This window comes from Nyctibius grandis, chromosome 4 (assembly GCF_013368605.1).
Source record: "Nyctibius grandis isolate bNycGra1 chromosome 4, bNycGra1.pri, whole genome shotgun sequence".
NCBI lineage: Eukaryota > Metazoa > Chordata > Aves > Nyctibiiformes > Nyctibiidae > Nyctibius > Nyctibius grandis.
This window is the reverse complement of record NC_090661.1, coordinates 42,683,123-42,704,893: the sequence shown is the minus strand read 5'-3', so window position 1 is coordinate 42,704,893 and position 21,771 is coordinate 42,683,123. Positions and strand designations below refer to the sequence as shown.

The following is a 21,771-nucleotide window of genomic DNA, read 5'->3' as shown; positions in this document are numbered from 1 at the left end:
CTTTGAGCCATTTGCAACAAAACATTGCTCCTTGAGTACAATTTTTGCTTCCCAAAGGATATTAGCAATATTCTATCAGGTTTTATTCTGTCAGTGTACTAAATAGACACACAGACATAGAGTCGCCCTCAATAACCATGAAGAAGGTGAACTGCAAACACACAAATCTTACACACACACACAAATTAAATTATGTACTACAGCGAATTGTAGTATAGTAGCTCAAATATTTTAGGGCAGATAATTCAGAAGAATCTTGGAGAAAAAATATAAATGCATGAGGAATAAGTGGATATACAAATAGTGAGGTAGTAGTCGCACTGAATTTCTTTTATGGTATTACAAACATGATATATAGACATAGACATATATTTATGCACATATATGCCCCTACATATATGTCAGTTATTAAAAAGAACATATTTCAGAATGTCAGATCACAATCACATTGAAAATGCCAATATAAAATAGTCTCTCCCCTATACATTACCAGATAAATTATGACTAAATCTACAGAAATTATTCTGCAGAAACGTTAGTTGCTTTCTCGTCTTTTCAATGTCTGTATAATCTGTGATCAGAAGTAAATGTACTCATCAGAATGCAAAGAGATGAATGGCCTCACTAAAAGATAAGACTGTATATTGTAACTTGTTTCAAGTCCCTTTTGAAGTATGAAACCACAGCTAAGGACAGGTACGGTTACAGGGCCAACTGAGGAGAATAAAAGCAATATAATTCACTGAAAGTTATGAGATGTATTTTCTTAGCTAACACAGATTATGAAAAGTACACTGCTCAATGGGAAAGGGGAATTGCAATGTATTACTACATTCAGTAGATTTTATATTTTGTGAAAACTTATGAAAGGTCTGTCAGAATTTTGGAGTGCTACAATTGTGAATGCAGTGCTGCTTTACACCTTCTAAATTACATGTGTTTTCCAAAAAGAAATGGAAACACTTCCAAAAAAAGAAGTGCTTCATCTTTTGAAATGCAAGGCCTAGATTCATAACTGACTTCACAAAAGCTATTATCTTCCTCCAGGGAATCATTTACAGGGAGAAAGAGGAGAGAGTATCCATAAAGCTTTAACAGATTGAACTGGTAGGTATTAATTCTCCTTTTCCTCCCTATTTCTGCATAGTCCATTGTAAATAGTTCAGCTCCTGTTCAAAGAAAAAGCTTGTTCATCTGTCTCTGATTCTGCACAATGTCACTAGAGATAATTACATGGAATACGTTAAAATCTTCAGATCAAATCTTTTGGATGTATGTATATAATAATTTAACATTTCTTTACACACAAATCAAGGAAGCATAAGACAATCCAAGAAAAAAAATCTAGTGCATATTTATAACATTTTCCGAAGAAGATGACATCACTACACCTACACTGTCAGTCAGACATGAGCCTGAACCTAGGCTCCTGCCCAGACTTGCCACCCAGCTATATTTGTTAGATGCAAACAATGAGGCCAAGCTCCAGAGCAATCCTTAAGAAAAGATCAGGGTCCAGCATGGTTCCCAGACTGCCCGAAGAAGACAGATCAGGCTCAGAGAAGGCCACGTGAACTTCATCTCAATCCTCCAGAAGATATTTCATGCACCTCAGTCATAGGATGGGTACTATGCAAAGGGCAACATTTCAGTTAAAAGCATAAACATAGCTACACAGACATGCCATTGCGTTCTCCACAGGAAAATACACAACATCCTTTTTCTGTGATTACTTGCTTGTTAGTTGTGAGATTTTAATTGATTTACAAAGGAATCACATCAACTCACAGAAGGCTCTTTAATGGGTAACTATAAAGAAAGGGATTTCATTCTGAGAAAGAATTCATATAATTCAAGAGTCAAATATCCAGGGATATTTAAAAATCACAAACCTGTGGAACTTGTTCTTACTAAAATGCAAGTGTGCTATGGTACTGAAATATTCATGTTGCATTTCTGGCATTCAGACAGCAAACACCCTATAACCTGAAATTTCTTGTCAATTTGTAATAAAAGCCCATCAGGCAGTTTTAACAATAATGAAGCAAACTAAAAAATTCCTTACATTTTGTGCAATTTTCTGCGGCTGTTCTTTGACTGCGCCCTTATGCTATATTACAGTTTTTAGACATCTATTATAAGTGACATGTAGTTATAAATTGAAAAAGCAACAAACCCTGCCAGTATAATGACGGATAAGAAATATGTCCACAAAGCCTACTGAAATATGCAAAACAAGAAAATATCTGTAAACATAATAGTTCACTATGCAGTTCAGAACTAGATGCCTGTTATAAAACATAATAATATTCTACCTTCTGAACTACATATAGACTCAAACAAATCCTCAAGAAAAAAATCACCAGGAGGATTTATGTGGCTTTCTGTGTGTATGATTTTGTTTATATGCAGATATACACACATATATATTTACATATATACATATATATTTATAAAATCAATTCTTTCAACAGTCTCAGCTACCATAATAAAAATTCCCATTGGCATCCTTACTTGCAAATAAAAATAATAATATAGTGTCAGTAACCTTTAATTTAAAAAGTTGGCATTACTAAGTCTTACTCATACCATTGAAATAGTATTACTTTGTTTTTTTCCAGCAAATCTGAACATCAGTAGGTGTTACTATCATCGCATATACACATACTAAAAAACAAAATACATTCCCCCAGCAAATGTTTTGGTTAATTAATTTGCATGATGACTTAATATACAACATTTTTTCATCATACTGAAAAGCATTTATATCATTACATCCAGTAAACATTTGCATTTGAGTCAGATTGGGATACAGACTAGATGAGACTATAATAGGAAACATCTGTGCTGGAATTTGATATTTACTTTAATATTTCTCCAGAGACCATTGGTAGAGTACATTAGCTCATTTTCTAAAGCTTGTATTATCATATTTTAATGCAGGAGCAATGTGGAGTGAGAAGAGGGAGAAATAATCATTATATTTGGTCAAAGCGCACTTACATGCATTCATGTATTGCTGAGGTCTAAACCAGAAATTCTGGAATAAGTATATGTTTCAAAAGTGTAGATACCCAAATGAGAGTGAGGTTTTGCAGAGGTTTTATTTTTAGAACTAGATGAAGAAACTGAGAGCAGTAAAACACCCACTTTTTTCCTAAGACCCCCATTTCCCTTTGCACAGGCAAATGTTTACCTTTCTTCTGAGTCTCCTGACTGCTGAATAATCCAAATGTTTATTTTAGGACAACCTGAAGACCTCCATAGCACTGCAGATGCTACTCTGCTCTTATATTTATACTCCCCTGAATTACACATCACCCTTCTATGTCCAAATACATTGCTAAAAAACTAATGAATGTGTCTCTACTCTCGCAAGAAGAGCACTCGCTTGGAAGGGATGTCATAGGTTGCAGTATTTTTGCTCTGTGTATCCTTACTAGTTTTCTTTGAAGAAACTCAAGCTGATTTAAGGAGCTGTTCAAATTGTACCCCTGCTCTAAGGGAAGGGCTTAGATGCTCCGCACATTGTTCACAATTCCTTTCCAAAGACCATGCATATGGATCATAAATGAGTCAATTTAGGCAATCTATGCCTTTGTTTTTTTTCTTTTTTAAAAATCTCTGCCAGAAGTGATATCCAGTGCTGGTGTCTTCTACCTTTCCAAGGAATATTCAAGTCCCTTTGTCAACAAGAGCAGTAATCCCTATCATTCCTTTCCCTGCTCTTCTAGAAAGAAAGTCCAAGCTTAAGAACGGGCCAGCAAACTGTCTGCGACATTTATTATTTATTCTTTTATCCTGATAAATTATGCAAGCCATATCCTCCATTCTCACTGAGGTTACCAGTTAAGTCCTTTCCAGCTCTTAGCTACTTGCATTCCCTTGATACATAGATAACAGCAGACTAACCAAGTACTTCCCACTTTTCTACTCAGAAATGATATCACAACAGATAGGAATTTCTTAGTGTTTCTCCATTTTTTCTTCCTTCTATTAGCTCCCAATTCTTTCTTCCTCTTATTATATTCTAACCAGCAGCCTTCCATCTTAACTTGATCCCTCAAATAAAGACCAGCTTTCTTTAGAAGGCAACCGAATCTCCAGTAAAACATATACTCTACTTCTGTGTTCACACTACGTCTCCTACGGCACCCATACAGACAATCAGAAGACAATGGGTTTGCATAAATATAGGCTATATCAATAGACTCGTTTACTAAATTCTAACAGGAGAAAGAAAATCAGTTTAACTTCATTGTATCTACACAGACTGAACAATATCAGCAGTAGAGGGAGAAAGCTTTTTCTATTAGGCTGAATGGCACAGTTTAAATCCACCTAATTTTTAAAAAGTATTGTGTTAACCTGCCATTATTTACTTTTTTTAAAAAAAATTTACTATCAATGTGCATTAGCTAAATGCTAAAGGTATAAAATTTTATTTTGAAATTGCAGTATTATCTACAACTACACTAGATCATAATTTAGAATTAGATTACAAATGTTCGTGTATATTGTTTTTTCTAAATTACTGTTGAAAAACAGATTGTCTGAATATTAATAAATCAATATAGTCACTAGCAATACTTGAAGTCAAAAACATGTAAGAGTCTCCATAGGCTTAACAGATACTTGCTTAGTATAAAATGTCTGTAACACCAAAAATGGTTTCAGCACTAACATTAATATAGAACTAGCAGTAATCCAATGCATTCATGTATTTATTGAGAAATGTTATAAGCAACTCTAACAGGTTTTTTTTTTCCATTAGGAAGTTAAGATTGGGCCTTCAGGAATGTGTTCTTAAGTGAGTTTAATGACAAGAGCAGAATAAACATTAGGACAGAAAGTAGGCAACAATGCAGTCCTGAATCATCTTGCTCACGGAATCACAGAATGTTAGGGATTGGAAGGGACCTCGAAAGATCATCTAGTCCAATCCCCCTGCCGGAGCAGGATTGCCTAGACCATATCACACAGGAACACGTCCAGGCGGGTTTTGAATGTCTCCAGAGAAGGAGACTCCACAACCTCTCTGGGAAGCCTGTTCCAGTGTTTGGTCACCCTCACCGTAAAGAAGTTTTTCCTCATATTTATGTGGAACCTCCTGTGTTCCAGCTTGCACCCATTGCCCCTTGTCCTGTCACAGAATCACAGAATCACAGAATGTTAGGGATGGGAAGGGACCTCGAAAGATCATCTAGTCCAATCCCCCTGCCGGAGCAGGATTGCCTAGATCATATCACACACGAACGCGTCCAGGCGGGTTTTGAATGTCTCCAAAGAAGGAGACTCCACAACCTCTCTGGGCAGCCTGTTCCAGTGTTCGGTCACCCTCACCGTAAAGAAGTTTTTCCTCATATTTATGTGGAACCTCCTGTGTTCCAGCTTGCACCCATTGCCCCTTGTCCTGTCAAGGGATGTCACTGAGAAGAGCCTGGCTCCATCCTCATGACACTTGCCCTTCACATATTTATAAACATTAATGAGGTCACCCCTCAGTCTCCTCTTCTCCAAGCTAAAGAGACCCAGCTCCCTCAGCCTCTCCTCATAAGGGAGATGTTCCACTCCCTTAATCATCTGCGTGGCTCTGCGCTGGACTCTCTCTAGCACTTCCCTGTCCTGCTTGAACTGAGGGGCCCAGAACTGGACACAATATTCCAGATGCGGCCTCACCAGGGCAGAGTAGAGGGAGAGGAGAACCTCTCTCGACCTGCTAACCACACCCCTTCTAATACACCCCAGGATGCCATTGGCCTTCTTGGCCACAAGGGCACACTGCTGGCTCATGGTCATCCTGTTGTCCACTAGGACCCCCAGGTCCCTTTCCCCTACGCTGCTCTCCAACAGGTCTGTCCCCAACTTGTACTCATACATGGGGTTGTTCCTGCCCAGATGCAGGACTCTACACTTGCCCTTGTTATATTTCATTAAATTTCTCCCCGCCCAACTCTCCAGCCTGTCCAGGTCTCTCTGAATGGCTGCGCAGCCTTCCGTTGTGTCAGCCACTCCTCCCAGTTTTGTGTCATCAGCGAACTGGCTGACAGTGCACTCTATTCCCTCATCCAAGTCATTAATGAATATATTGAATAGTACTCGTCCCAGTACCGACCCTTGAGGGACTCCGCTAGACACAGACCTCCAACTGGACTCTGTCCCATTGACCACCACTCTCTGGCTTCTTTCCTTCAGCCAGTTCACAATCCACCTCACTACCCGATCATCCAGACCACACTCCCTCAGTTTAGCTGCGAGGATGCTGTGGGAGACCGTGTCAAACGCTTTATTGAAATCGAGATAGACCACATCCACAGCTTTACCATCATCTATCCACCGGGTTATGTCCTCATAAAAGGCTATCAAGTTGGTTAAGCATGACTTCCCCTTGGTGAAGCCATGTTGAGTGCCCCTAATGATCCCCCTGTCCTTGATGTGCCTAGAGACAGCACCAAGAACAAGTTGTTCCATCACCTTTCCAGGGATGGAGGTGAGGCTGACCGGTCTCTAGTTACCCGGGTCCTCCTTCTTGCCCTTTTTGAAGACTGGAGTGACATTCGCTTTCCTCCAGTCCTCAGGCACCTCTCCCGTTGCCCACGACTTAGCAAAGATGATGGAGAGTGGCCTAGCAATGACTCAGTTGCCAATGCTCAGTTGCCATTTAACTCGTAGATATCTAAATACCACAGGTACACCTCTCTTGCTCATTCCATTAAGAGTATCCAGGTGCCTAAAACTTTGCATTTCTGAGCTCAGACTACACCAGTTCTGGCAAGTCTGAGCAACTTTGCACCTAATTTCTAAACCTAATTAGTCTTTGAAAATTGACATTTACTCGATCTTAATTTTCATCCTTGAAGTCACTGACCCAGTAGGTGAGCAAACAGCATGCCTAACGCCTCCAGGATTGCACCTTATATAGAACAGAGCATTGGCCTCTGTTTACATTTGATAACGTATAGCCAAGGGACTAGGACAATTTTTGAGGGATATGGAAAAAGTGGGTTTGTTCCCCTCAGACAGAAGAGAATTTAGCCTAAAAGCTACAAAATCAAGATTAATTTTATAGATGTGGTGTTATTGTAGTAAAGCATGTTAAGATGTGGTAAACAAGTCACATCTTTTTCATTTAAAACATCAATCTGAGCAAGACTGTAGAAATGCCATACAAGTTGGCAGGCTTCTAAACAGTGTGATTGTTTGACCAAATAGATTTTGAGAAACACGGGTTTATTTCTGGTACTCCATGTTTTCCATTCTGGCTTTTTTTCAAAAACATTTTTTAAGAGAAATGTAGGCACACTCAACTACTCATAAGACAAGAAAAGCTAATAAAACCACCTGTTTGATGGTCAAGCCTGGACTGTAAGTAAAGGGTAGTCTCTGCAAAGCCCAACTTCGGAACAGTTAATCTGTATTTACTAGCCTTTACACTCAACTGCCCTACTGAATACTGTGATTCCACCGACCTGTTCAGAAACTAACTGAATAGGAATACAACTTCTTAACCAACCAACTGCTTCCTTCAAATAGTGTATGAAATCTTGTGTTTACAAAGCATAGAACAAATACATATAGCAGATATGTTCTGCCAATATATAGACATACCAAGCTATCATTATAGCATTATAGATATATATTATTATATATCATCTGCTTCTGTAGAGTTCCTTGTGAGTGCCTCACATTTTTGGAGTGCATAATATATTTGGTCTGAAAAATAACTTGAACCTAAGAAATAGGATAGATTCTACAAACAGTTTTTAAAAAATTACCCACGACAAATCTTTTTTTATCCAAATAAGTCCTATTACCCATTGGTTAAATGCTAGGTGAATTAAAGCATATAAAGTTGCACCACTGAGGTTGCTGGGAGGAGTGTGCAATAAATTTAGCATTTGACTAGGGGCTGAGCTAGAATGTGATCTTAACCCTAACCCTTCCCCTTCAAAAAAAGTTTTTCACTAATACCAGTGTAATATAAACACATTCTACACGTTTAAATGAATATATTCCACTGGCAATGTTCCATACAGGTAAATGTATTTATTATCTAGTCTTTCACCATACTTCCATAAGCAAACCTAGTTTTGATTTGCAGTGAGTCAGGTAGCATATTTCTGCCTATGTTGTATTTGTATTAAGCCATCTGGCTAAAAAAAAAAAAAAAAAAGTCACATCTGCAGTTACTTATATCATAATCTACAAAGACCGTCACATCTTTGGAATCACTATGCATAAAAACCATGTAATACATGATATGTTTATAGTCAAATTACTGTTCATTTAGTATTTAAGTCTCACCTGTCATGAGATGAGATCTTGGGTTGAATTGGGGGAAGAAAAGGATAAAAAAGGATAACAGCAAAGTGATTTTGTATGTATTTTCCTTAAAATAATTAACCTAACACAGAAATATCCCATATGTTACATACAGAACCAAGACCTAAAGTTTTCTTACCAAATTTGCAGTAAAGAAATCCTGATACTCAGAACTGTGAGTCTGCAATACAGGTGCAGCTAGCATTTTCTTTTTTATGTTTGAAGTTACTAAAGAGTTTGAAGATTCTGAATAATTTAATTGCTTTAAATCTGTAGTAGACACCAAAACCTCAACTATTTCAAGAAATGGCTCTTTAAAAATTCTTCAGTAAATTTGGGTTTGCTTATGCTTGTTGATAGCATGGAAAATATTCCCCCTCCCTCTCAGCATTCAACTGAAACATTCGAGCTCCTTCAAACTTTAAACTTTTCAGATTAATTTTCTCAGAGAAATTTACAGCTTTAAACAGGATTAAGGAGACAAATTTATCAAGTGTCATTGCTTTAAGAGAGTCACTTTGAGAAGCACAGCCCTATACATTTAGGACATGTTAACTAGTACAGTATGAAAGAAGTTACATTTTCCCTGTAGTTATAGTCTACTTTCATTTTAGGAACATTTGGTGTGCATGTTCTGTGCATGACAAACTAAAATAGTTCTCAAAATCTGAAAATCACATTTCAGAGTAGAGATATCTTATTGCACAGAAAACCCTTAAACATTCATTTTTGTTAACTGAATTGCATTTCAATGGTGTTTAAGCTAATTTTATTTCATATGCAACTTAAGGTGACTCCTTAGTACAGGACTGTTAATAGTGTCAAAATCAAATCAACCTATTTGCTAGACCTGAGACTCTCTGAAAATAACAACACTTCCACAAATTTATGTGCAACAACTTGTTGGTCCTCAGAGCTAAATACAATAGTATGTCTTTAAGTTGTCTCCATTGGGCTATAAGTCGCAGTTTATAATCAAATGTGTATTTTTATAGACACTCATACTAACACCCACACATGGAAGGTATGCCAGAGAAATTTGCTTCATGAAGTATAACTGTTAAACATGCCCAGAAGTCTTCTCAGAAATATCTCTGTGAATTTAAGAGTCATTATTTCCCTTTGCCTCCTTTTGAATAACAACTATCATAAATGTGCATAGCAACCCTTCACTTGAAGTATCAGGATCATATCTTGTCTGCAAGCCAAACATCTGAACAAAGTTACCGTCAACCTCTCCAATTAAGGTTTTATTTTCACCTGTTCAGTATAATGGTTATCTCTTGCGGCAAACTTCTGTCGAGATAAAGCAGTCCACGCAGTATTTCCATTAGGAGTTTCATCTATACATCCTTCTGTAAAGACTGTCACTAACATTTTCTGTGATCATTTGTAAAATATCGATTATGTTATGGTAACATGATGAGGCTTAATGCTTCTCCAAGCTCTCTTACAATACACAGCTGTCTGTACAGTTTAGAGATTCAGACTCTAGGGAAAATTCATCTGTGCACTTAGTTAAAGGTGGTTTAGATAGCACAGCTGAAATGTTGTACAACTGCAGAAGCAAGGTATGTTGTCACAAGCCTCAGAATAATACAGCTATTGAGAGTCATCAAACCAAAGGTGAGAAGAAAGAATAGCCCTGCTTCTAACATTACAGAGACACATGTGGTAGATGAGGTACTTCAGCAGTGCTGATAGCATTGAATAAGTTCTTTTATTGATTATTATAAAGGCAGTTCTGAGTTCCAAATTACAATAAACTGAACTACTGGAGTTATCTTCCAGACTCAGCCATATTTTGAGTGACTAAATTGAACACCAAAAAAAAATACTGACTTTTACTCTTGAAAGGAACTGATACAGGAAAAAAAAAAGTTGAAAAGTACTCAGAAAAGTCGTTTGGTCCAGCCTTCAGTATTTATTCAATAAAATTAGCAATATTTAATATTATTTATTCAATAAAATTCTACTGAATTCAAGAGGAGGGGATGAGAGAGAAAGACACCTATAGTACCCTGGTTTCGCATTTTTTCAAAATACTTGTAATGGAATGGAAAAAGGAATAACCTGTGCCTAGCTGCAAATATATTAGAAACTAATATCCTTTAATATCTTGCTTTGATAATTCCTTACACTCTTCTCTTATCCAGGATTTAAGTACAAGGAGAAAAGCAACTAAAAATTCCTTCGCCCCCCAAAAAGTGGAAACAGAAATAGCAAAAGGATAATGGTTACATATATAATATATGGTTCAGACATTTAAGTCATGAAGTGGTGGTCGAGTGGTTTACTCCACAATAAGTTAGAAGTTAACAGACATCTCAAATACTGCAGATTATACTAGATCATCCAAAATGACAGTTTTTTTTCAAAAAGAAAGCAGTAATCACTGAGTTGAAACACTAGACCCTTCCCTGAGAAGGATAAGGGATATAAAGTAAAGCAGAAGAATGAGAGTTGAATCCAAGTTGGACCTCAGGAGGATTCCAAGAAAGAATTTGCTGTAAAAGCAAGAATATTTTATTCAGAATAAAAAATAGAAATGGATCATGAAAGCATCTCAGCAGGTTAACATAATACAAGGACAGAGAGAGCACTTTTAGATTTGCCTGTAGTAAAAACAGATTTTTTTTCCATTTCTTTTACAAATATTTGCAATTGGTAACAGCTACACTGAATGTGTTAGAGAAATGTAAATGTATCTTAGCACAGCTTGAGTTAAGAGTCATGACCAGATAAATGACTAATATAAGGCATTCCGGACCCTGGAGAGTTATGATTCATGCATCTAGCTCACTGAAGCACTCATGTGAAGTTGAGTTTTCCAGGAAATTTCCCAAGGGACAATGTAAGACAAGCCTCTCACTCGTGGCGTGGCTAGTTCTGAGAAAGGGCATTGCAAAAGTGAGAGAAACAAGTATTTTCAAAGGATGAGCAGTGGCTAGTAAAGCCCTAAGTCATTGTCACGGTTTAAAGCTGGACTGGCTATTAAACCTGTGGCAGACGCTCTCTGTTAACCCTTCCCCCCCCCACCCGAAGGGAAAGGGAAAAGGGAGAGAGACTTATGGGTTGGAAAGTTAAAACAGTTTTAATAAACTATAGTAATGAAAAAGAGTACAATAATAATAGAAATAATCAAATATATACAAATATATACAAAACCAAGATCAAGAGCTTGGAAATCCTCCTCAGGCAGAGTTGCTCCCCCCAGCACGGGCAGAGGGGAAAATGCAGTAGCTCCCCCTACCATCACACCTGCAGGCTTTTAACTGGAGAATTGGCAAAGCTGGTACCAATCAGTGGGAGACAGAAGGGCCCCTCCCTCCTGGGCCCCACCCCCAGGAGGCAGTGGGTTAGTGATAAATAGGAAAGTGAGAATGACATGTATGGGATGGAATACCTCGTTGGTCAATTTTGGGTCACCTGCCCTGTCTGCTCCTCCCTGCAGGTGCGACCCCCTTCGGCTCTTCACTCATAAGCAGTGAGGAATTTAGCAGTGACCTTGGTTTCTCTAAGACTTATTGGCCTGGTTTGGGCCAAACCAGGACAGTCATGTAGCATGAAAAGAGACTGCCAGCAAGCACCAAAATCCCCAGGGAATGAGCCACAAAAAAGAAACAACACTTGATTACACAAAGAGCAGAAGCACAGACAGATCTGCAACAGGAGTACAGAGCAAATATTAACAGAAAGAGATGATCTGTTTGCTGAGTAATTTTTCCAAGGAATAACATAAAAAGTCTGCTATGGCCTAGATCCTCAAACCAGCCCTATCACCACGAGCCAACTGACAGGCAGAGGAAGGAAATCAACTTCAAGCATCCAAAACAAGTAGAAAGCTGCCTGAAAATGGAATTGGACCTCTCCTGGCTGAGGAAAACAAACTATGAGAAAATAAAAAATTCTTTGCCTTACTGCAAATTCAGAAACTATTATGGGAAACTAGACTTTTATCCTGAGTCTATATCATTCATTTTTGTCTTTATGATTTGGACAAAGGAGCAGAGAGAAGGCTTCTTAAATTTGCAGATGACGACAATATGTGTGCTTGGGGAAGGTACTTCAAACATACCAGAATACATATTTGGAACTGAAAAAGTCATGGACACACTTGATAAATGGGAGATTAAAAAAACAAAAGTTCAATAGTGGACAAAGGCAAAATCCTACGTGTAAAATTTCACAGATAAAATGGATAAGAGAGAGGTAAAAAACCCACAGTATAGCAAAGGAGTTTGGGAGTCATAGTGAATCACAAGCCGAACATGAATCAACCATCTCCTGCTGTTGTGAAAAAAAAAGAAAATACTAAACTGCTATGTATTGTTTGAAAGACGTGAAATACTTTTTCCAGTCTTCTAGCAATGGTGAATCTTCATATTGAGCGCTGTGGCATGCCTGGGCACGACAATTCCAGAAGGACCCAGGTCAGTTGAAAGGAGCCCCTCAAAGAGAATTATCAGAGCACAGAACAAATGAAAAAAAAAGAGGATATAAATGAGATTATGTTGGGGTTTTTTTGCTTAGATGATTTTCATTAAGTTCTATAAGGCAAGAGGATACAAGGATAAACAATTTAAAATATATCTAAAGCCTGAATAAAAACATTTCCACAACAATTGCTTTTACATTCTTACCTTTTTGTCTGTATACAGGTTTGAAGATAAGCAGGTTACAGAAGTTCTCTATTCCTAATGTGTTCGTTAAGACTTTGCAGTGTTTTTTACTACTACTACAGATCTTTTTGAAAGCTTTTTATTTTTATGTTACTTTGCGAAAAATTTAAAAATATATCAAATATTTTAAAAATATTTTCAAATACAAGTCATTATCGTGCACGCACACAGATACACACGTGTATAAACACACAGAAAATGAGCGCTTCCCTATGAGTCCAGGGTCTCTACATAGAATATTTGACACCCTCAATGACAGGTCCCCCAGGCTGACAGGCCAGATAATTGCAGATAATTGAGATTCCTTCATGTTATTCTTTTTCCCTTTTTTACGGTTGCATTAATGAGATCTCTTCCTAGTCCCAAACAATCCCTAGGTGCCACAGCAACTGCTTACATGGAAAAAACCATTAGGAAAGTATTTTATGAACTACCATGGAGTCTTGTAACTTCACGAATAAACTCTAAAAAGGAGAAAACTGTGAAGAATGCTATTCATTCAGTGGCCTCCATTTGGAAATAAAACATTTTAGTGGATGTGTGAGGATGAGTTATATACACAGAATATTCTCATTTCACAAGCAGGCACAAATCAGTTCTGCTTGTGCTCTGAGCCAGCCAAAAGCTGTGTGCGAATACCACCCACATGCTCCACAGCTCTTTAGTTTCAGCTCAGCACTGCATTAATATGGCCACAAGCAATTCCAGATCAGAACTGGCACCTAGTCCAGCAAGATTTGTTACGTCTGCCTGCAGAAATACCTTTTAGATGTATTTGCTAAAAAACTTCTGCACGTTGTAGACATAGTCCTTTCTCTCATCAAAAGCTAGCAATGTCTACCCCAAATTTTTCAGAAATGTGGTGGGACCATAAAAAACTCAAGATCAGCTCTCTGGTTAGGACTGATTACAGTACAATTGCTCTATGATTAGCACTAGTACACAGAGTTGTATTTTAAGACAGCCTACAGCTTCAGTCCTAAAATAAACACAAATAAAATACCATCGCGCTGAGTATGAAGGAAGACTATGTTCACATAAACAGGCCTCAGAATGCAACTCCGAAGACAGCTCAGTCTGAAGAGATAACATTTGCCTGCTATTTTTGGAGATTGTTTGCTGCCTTCAAAAGCACACTTCATCTGCTGCAGCAAACCAAGGCATGCAAATGAACATAAATATGCAGTCCCAGACACTATTTATTTGAATTTCACCTTGAATTTCCTTAATATCTTTAAAGATTCGATACCGAAATTTAAATCTGGGATCAAGACAGACTTAATTGTTTAAAGATACTTGTGTTCAGTTGTTGGGCTGGAGAAAAGGAGATTGTTGCTCTTTTATTTTACACAAAACACAGATTTTGTGGGGACAAAGTCCAGTCTTGCTAATGCATTTTCTTGTTGGGGGCAGGGGAGAAGGCTGATTTAGTGGCCGTGACTATTCGAATCTTATCACTACATACTTCTTACCAAACTCAAATCTGAAAAAAAATCTACACACTTAACATTTTGTATGCAATCCCACCTGAGTTCAATCTTCACACAACTTTTATACCACTGAAAGTTCAGACATTAAACCATCTTTCTGTCCTACTGCCTCTGAAACTTGCTTAGTTTTCAAATGAGCAGCCATGCTTATTGGGACACAAATTTGGACATTTTAGGTACTGAAGCCCATTAAAATCAATGGGAATATTTCTGGGCACTTCTGAGATGTCCGGTCTGGTTATTGTTAGTGTTGTATTAGCTGCTCTTGGAGTGTGAACATGTTCATTAATATGGTTGTGACTGTTGAATTAAGTGATGAGTAAATAATGTTGCAAAAAATCTGAGAATGATACAGTTTCTATTATCTCCCTGAAAAGGATTTATTCACTTTTTAACACAGGTTTTCAGACATGCTACAGCAGTTACGGAAAGCCCTTTTGTTTACTTTACCAGTAGCAGTGTCAAGTAAACCACCTTCACTGAAAAGTCTGCAATGTAAAATTCATCCTACCTTCAGCTGTACTAGATGCACATCCACATGCTTGCTATCCGAGTCCTGCTGGACAGAGTAGGTCAGATCCCTGACTCTTTCAGACGTCATCCGAAGCCAGGTCTCAATTTCTGGCAAGTGGAGAACAATCTTCCAATCAGCCCCAGTGTGTAGAGGAGGAGGCTTTTCATACTGCTGGCCAGAATCAAGCTCCTTCATGATGTCCTCTTCCCCATCTTGTTCCACTGTAGGAGTCATGTTTATGAGCATGGGAGATGCATCGGATGGCATGGGATCCAGTTGTTGTGTTCTCATGGGAGAAAGTGCTACATCCATGGCTAACGTGGGAAAGTCTAAACCAAGTCAAACCATTCTTTCCAAAATAGCTGCAAAGATAAAACGAAAAGAGACTACTGTTATGAGACTATATTTTGCAACAAAAATGTTCACAAGACAAGGAGTAAATGGCAACGTCTGAGAGGTATCGTACTTCTAAATAAACTCATCACCCTGCAAATCTACACGAGAAGTTCAGGAATAAATAGATTTTTCAAATTAACTCTGTTGATTTGAACAAACAATTTCTTAGTTTGAGAAAAAGAACAAATACCGCATTTCTATCATTGTAGACAATCACCTTGGAAATGACGGTTTTCATTGATGAAAAATATGTTCTGATTTTCTACAGCTGCAACATCAATAAACTCAGCGTTGACAAAGCTAGCAGAACTTTACTGAACTCCACGAGTTAATGTAGGACTGGTATTTGTAAACTAGCATGTATTAGAACATATTCCTTGGCCTGAAATTTATGACTGAACACAAAATATCTCAAGTTTTATTCAAATTTCCCAACTGTCCACTCACCTATTGATCATGTACAATAAAAATTTTGAAGACAAATTTGAAGCAACTATTGAGGACACTTGGTTGATCTACTCTAGGCAGATTCTGGTTTCGAAGTTTAAATTCTTGTAGTTTTATTAGATTAAGAACTGTTGTAATAAGCAACAACTCTATCAAAACTTACAGATAAGAACTCCAAATGTCAAAATAGGTACCTAAAGTTAAAACATCATTTTACAAGAGTGGCTATATTAAAGCCCAAAAGCTGTGTCATCAATATACACTTACAAGGTAAAACATTTTTCTTTGTACTTCTTTCTCTGTAAACTCTAGCTATATGTAATAAAGAAGGCTGCCGTAAACCCTATGCCAAGAAAAAAAAATACTCTGCTTAACAGCATGCACCTGGTTTGGAGCTAAGTACCTAAAGTATTATGAAAGCTTTCATTCAGTAGGAGATGTATTTTTTACCTAATTTTGGAGAGACTCAAATTTGACATACACCTGCCTTTGACACAAAACTTTACTAAAACTTATACCAGCATTTACTTGCTTCTTCAATATTTTGCAACCAGAAGTGATATTCAGTAAGACTACATTAAGAGAATTAGGAAAACTGAGTTCTTTTAAAGCTGTTTTTGTTTTGTTTTAATCAGCTCATATTAGAAATACTTCAACGACATTTTAATAACTTTTGCTTGTATTCCTTTTCCATAGTGCTAAGATTGCAAAATAACTCAATTATGTAGATATTTTGGACAACATTCCAAGTTTTTACAGTTTGACTTTGTTTCCTATGAAGGCTGCATTTTAGCTTTTAGCATAATACCTATAAGAGTGCAGAAAATAAACCAGTCTTTCACTATTAAATAAACTACGCTGTGACTACTGAGTTATATTCTTAAACATGCCAAGTGGACTCTCAGCATCCACTCCTACAGGCAGTGAGAGTACCAACGAAGTATCCAAACACCAGTCTCATAGCTGGGAAGGAGAAAAAAAATTACATTTAATGTTAATTTCATTTGATTTCCTATCTGGCCATTACTTAGTAAATTATCTTTTGCATGTCTATCACCTTCACAAAACAATATTTAGAACTGATATTAAGCTAGCAAATATTAATTTGGCACTTCAGAACAAAATTTTCTATCAGTGCAATCAAGGAAAGGGAATGAAAGAAGATTCCAATCATTGTCAATGCCTGCTATACATTTTCCAACTCTTTGATTTTTGAACGCTTCAGAATTAAAAGGTGTCAAATAAAAAGCTTTGCAGCAAGACTCTATGAAATTAACATTTCAGGATGCTGAGTATTTTTCAAGTCCATCTCTTTTCACTGCCGGTTTTTCAGCTTGAACTCTGTTGCCATACATGCTCAAAATACATTGTTAGACAGATCACTCAATTTGAAAACATTTTTGTCTTAGACACTGCTGCTCATAGCCCAAGTTTTAAAGCACATAAATCAACTGTTCTAACAGCTAAAACTATCTCATTACTTTAAGTATATTCTTTACATTATTTCCTCCCAAAAATGAAATTTTAGTGAAGCATATGTGGTCCATATTTCTGCATGTTTATCGTTAACAAATTAAACATGCCTACCAACAAAACAGTTGTTCCTGAATCACTAAATGATACAGAAACACAGGAAATGCAGCACTTGCTTAGTAGTTTTTCCACCACAAAACTGCCACTCTATAAGAGTTTTTCAACATGACTCAGCTCTAGTAAGGACATTAAAGCAATTAGCGAACAGAAATTAAAACATGCTCCTACAGAAGCAAACAAAAGCTAGTCCATGCTGCATGCAGAGCGTAGCTCTAGCTTTGATACACTGAATTTGCAATTAGCAACCATTAGGAACCTGCTGACCTTTTTTTTGTTACGGTGTGCTTGACTCTATATACTGGCCCTCCAGCATTACAGCTAATGCCTCCTTAATCCTAGTTGCTCTTAAAGTCAAGTCCTTTGAATCCTTTTCTTTCTGCCAGGTCACAACAAGTTGCAACACTTCAAGTAAGAATATGTGGAGAAACTTTAAAACAGATCATTCTTTTCACATTATTTAAAAAAAAAATTTCTACAAAGGTAATAAAACATACTGCAGCTACTAATTAGCAAGGTCTGGGAAAGCTTTAAAAAGCCCACAAATGCTTGAAAGGAAAAACCGGTGCAGCCAGAAATGACTGAATCCGAACACTAGGACACAGGTTCACTGAATTGTTTCTTGGCAGAATAAAAAAAGCACCATCATCCAACTACCCTGCGAGAAAGGAAAACTGAAAGGTTCTCCTGGGCGCTCTGAGAAAACTGGCACTGAAGCAGCGTGTTCACAGGAGTGCTCCTAAAATCGCTGGAGACAGTAAGCTCCACCCCGCTATCCCTGCCCCAGCTCCTCCGTAACTGTGGCAAAGCAACATAATTCCCTGTCATGCCTGCACTGATCTATGAAACGCGCTGGCAAGGTGCTGAGACTGCAAGCTTCAGTTACCCTCACACGTTGGATATGAAAGGAAAATAAGAAAAACCCTGCCACAGAGATGTTCTTACAAAGTTCTGATGTTGGATTATTAAACAGCAAAAAAAACAAGGCGCAGCAGCAACAACAGCAAACCTCACAGACATATCTACTTTAAGCAATTTAGGAGTTATAAGACTTGTCAAAATACTTTTGATCAGAAGTAGGTTCTGCTTTTTGGATTACTGAGCACATGCAAGTTAGACTTCCATGTTGTGTTCAGCTGTGGGGTCCCCAGCATAAGAAAGACATGGACCTGCTCGAGAGGGTCCAGACGAGGGCCACAAAGATCATCGGGGGCTGGAGCACCTCTCCTATGAGCACAGGCTGAGAGAGTTAGGGTTGTTCAGCCTGGAGAAGAGAAGGCTTCAGGGAGACCCTAGAGCAGCCTTCCACTACCTGAAGGAGGCCTACAGGAAAGCTGGAGAGGGACTTTTTATCAGTGAGTGTAGTGGTAGGACGAGGGGTAATAGTTTTAAACTGAAAGAGGGTAGATTTAGATTAGATATTAGGGAGAAATTCTTTACTATGGTGGTGAGACACTGGAACAGGCTGCCCAGAGAAGCTGTGGATGCCCCCTCCCTGGCAGTGTTCAAGGCCAGGTTGGATGAGGCTTTGAGCAACCTGGTCTAGTGGAAAGGTGTCCCTGCCTGTGGCAGGGGGGTTGGAACTAGATGACGATGACCTTTAAGGTCTTTTCCAAACCAAACCATTCTATGATTCTATATTCACAGAATTCTAACTAGGTCAGCAGCCTTACAGAGGACTGCATTCATAAAGTTTTGTTAAGAAAACAGCTACTGATGATCACTAAATTAGCTGTTCTCCACCCCATTGTCATCTAGACACTTGCATCTATTGTCCTCTAGCTGTACCTTTTCCCCTCCAGTATTTAGGATGTTACTTTTATACTGAAACATGGAAGCTGGACACAGCAAGATGGGGTGTGGAAGTCCTGCTTCAACACTTCCAGTATTTGCATAACGTACTGTCCTGGTTTGGCCTAAACCAGGCCGATTTTCCTTTCAGTGATTTTTACTTTCAGCTAAGTCTCCTCTAAGTAACTGCACTTTCTGAAACTAACTACATGTTTTGCAGACAGTGTCTGCTTCCAGGACTGATAACGCTCGAAGTTTGTAGTTATCACTGAGGCACCGGTAGGGATGTTGTGCAGTAAGGCTCTTGCTGTACTTTTTCTTAGAGAAACCAAGGTCACTGCTGAATTCCTCACTGCTTACGAGTGAAAAGCCAAAGGGGGGTCGCAGCTGCAGGGGGAAGCAGACAGGGCAGGTGACCCAAAATTGACCAACGAGGGTATTCCATCCCATACACGTCATTCTCGGTATAAAGCGGGGGGATCACGAGGGTCTCGCTCTTGCTCGCTCTTGCTCTTTCTGCTATGGCCGGTGTCCAAGGAGGACTCCGACTGTTTTCCTGCTGCCCCCGATCCCGATCTGTGCATCCCTGAATCCAGCTCTCGATCGTCGCTAGGCCCAGCCTGGGCCTTCCCGGAGCCTGCCCTGCAGTGCCGGTGGTGACGTTGCCGACATCAGGGGAGCTCGATCTTGGTTTTGTATATATATTTGTATATATTTGATTATTCCAATATTATTATTATACTCTTTTTCATTATTATAGGTTTATTAAAACTGTTTTAACTTTCCAACCCGTAAGTCTCTCTCCCTTTTCCCTTTCCCTTTCCCTTTGGGGGGGAGGGGGGGGAGGGTTAACAGAGAGCGTCTGCTGCAGGTTTAATCGCCAGCCCAGCTTTAAACCGTGACACGTACCATCAGTGACATATGATAAATTTCAGCAAAACCAATTTTAATTTGAAAATTGAAAAAGTGTATTTGAGAGCAATATTCCATAAACCAAGCTGTCATCTAGAGGATTAAAACATTTCCAAAAATAAACACAATTAAACGATACTTTGGTGTCATTTGTTATGGTGTTTGATATTTTAATTGACTGATTTTAAATGCTGGCCTCAGAGTTTGTTATATTTCTGGAGTAGTTTGTTTTTCCAGATTCTGTGAGACGTACAGAGAGTGGATTGTGAACCGCTATAATAAGCGTTAGAACACTTATTAAAACTGAATACATTTTTTATAGTTGCTCTTTATATGCTGCTATGCAAAAATTATTTTTGAAAAAACATAAAAAGTTGATTCATTTCCTTCTAAGCAGGACCACTGTCACCACTAAAGTTCTCGTGACATGAAAAGCTAAGCATGAAAACATGAAAAGCTAAGCTCATTCTTGTTTTCTACATCACAAAATCATGGTAGCATCAACGACAGTTTTAGGTGGGCAAGCAATGCTACAACAGAGTCTAGCTTTCTTCTAAACCAAATCCTTTCTGTACGTTAAATAGCTGTATAAACTGGATGATTTTAAAGTTGCAGGTGAACACCTGAAAACACATTTTCAAATGTCCCAATGAACAAAAAGTTCATCTCTCAGTATTTTCAGAGCATAGTCTTATTTTGATCATAAGAATCAGAGTGAGAGTTATGATGCCATTTTTTTTTTTAAAAAAAAAACCACCTCAAATTATTTGTTTCTGTCACTTCTGAAGCTACTGTTGCAGTTTGCTGAAAGGACACATTTATGAACTACACAACATAGCTACAAACTTGTACTCTTTCTGGTGGGAGAAAAAAATATATTGATTGAGAGTATTTTTTGCCTTCTGTTAGTTCTTTATACACAGTTTCATATTTTCATGAATATTTGTATAAAAGGTGAGAGATCCTGTGTAAGCACATGCACACATATGCTTTCTATCTTCATCTTTAGTAAGTGCATTATGCCTAACAGATGGATGATTACCTTCCACTAATCACATAGGCAATCTTTCTTTCCCCTGGTTTTCCACTCAATCAGATGCTAATGCTTTTATGCAAAACATAGAATGAGCATCTGTCACGGTTTAAAGCTGGGCCAGCTATTAAACCTGTGGCAGATGCCCTCTGTTATCCCCCCCCCTCCCCCCAAAGGGAAAGGGAAAGGGAAAAGGGAGAGAGACTTCCGGGTTGGAAAGTTAAAACAGTTTTAATAAACTATAATAATGAAAAAGAGTATAATAATAATAATAGAGATAATCAAATATATACAAATATATATACAAAACCAAGATTGAGCTCCCCTGAAGTCAGCCACGTCACCACCGGCACTGCAGGGCAGGCTCCAGGAAGGCCCAGGCTGGGCCTAGCGACGGTTGAGAGCTGGATTCAGGGATGCACAGATCGGGATCGGGGGCAGCAGGAAAACAGACGGAGTCCTCCCTGGACACCGGCCATAGCAGAAAGAGAGCGAGACCCTCGTGATCGCCCTGCTTTATACCGAGAAAGACGTGTGTGGGATGGAATACCCTCGTTGGTCGATTTTGGGTCACCTGCCCTGTCTGCTCCCTGC

At 38.4% G+C, this 21,771-nt stretch overlaps 1 protein-coding gene across 1 annotated transcript in view; it reads right to left on the bottom strand.

The window, feature by feature from the left end:
• AKAP6 (A-kinase anchoring protein 6) overlaps positions 1–17,873 on the bottom strand; it is a 255,963-nt gene extending 238,090 nt beyond the window's left edge. Inside the window, exons 1-2 of the mRNA XM_068397672.1 lie at positions 17,709–17,873; positions 15,006–15,370 (exon numbers count right to left, since the gene is read on the bottom strand). Coding sequence (XP_068253773.1) covers positions 15,006–15,320 — 315 coding nt within the window. The 5' untranslated portion in view covers positions 15,321–15,370; positions 17,709–17,873. The remainder of the gene's footprint in view (positions 1–15,005; positions 15,371–17,708) is intronic.
• Between the last annotated feature and the right edge of the window lie 3,898 nt (positions 17,874–21,771).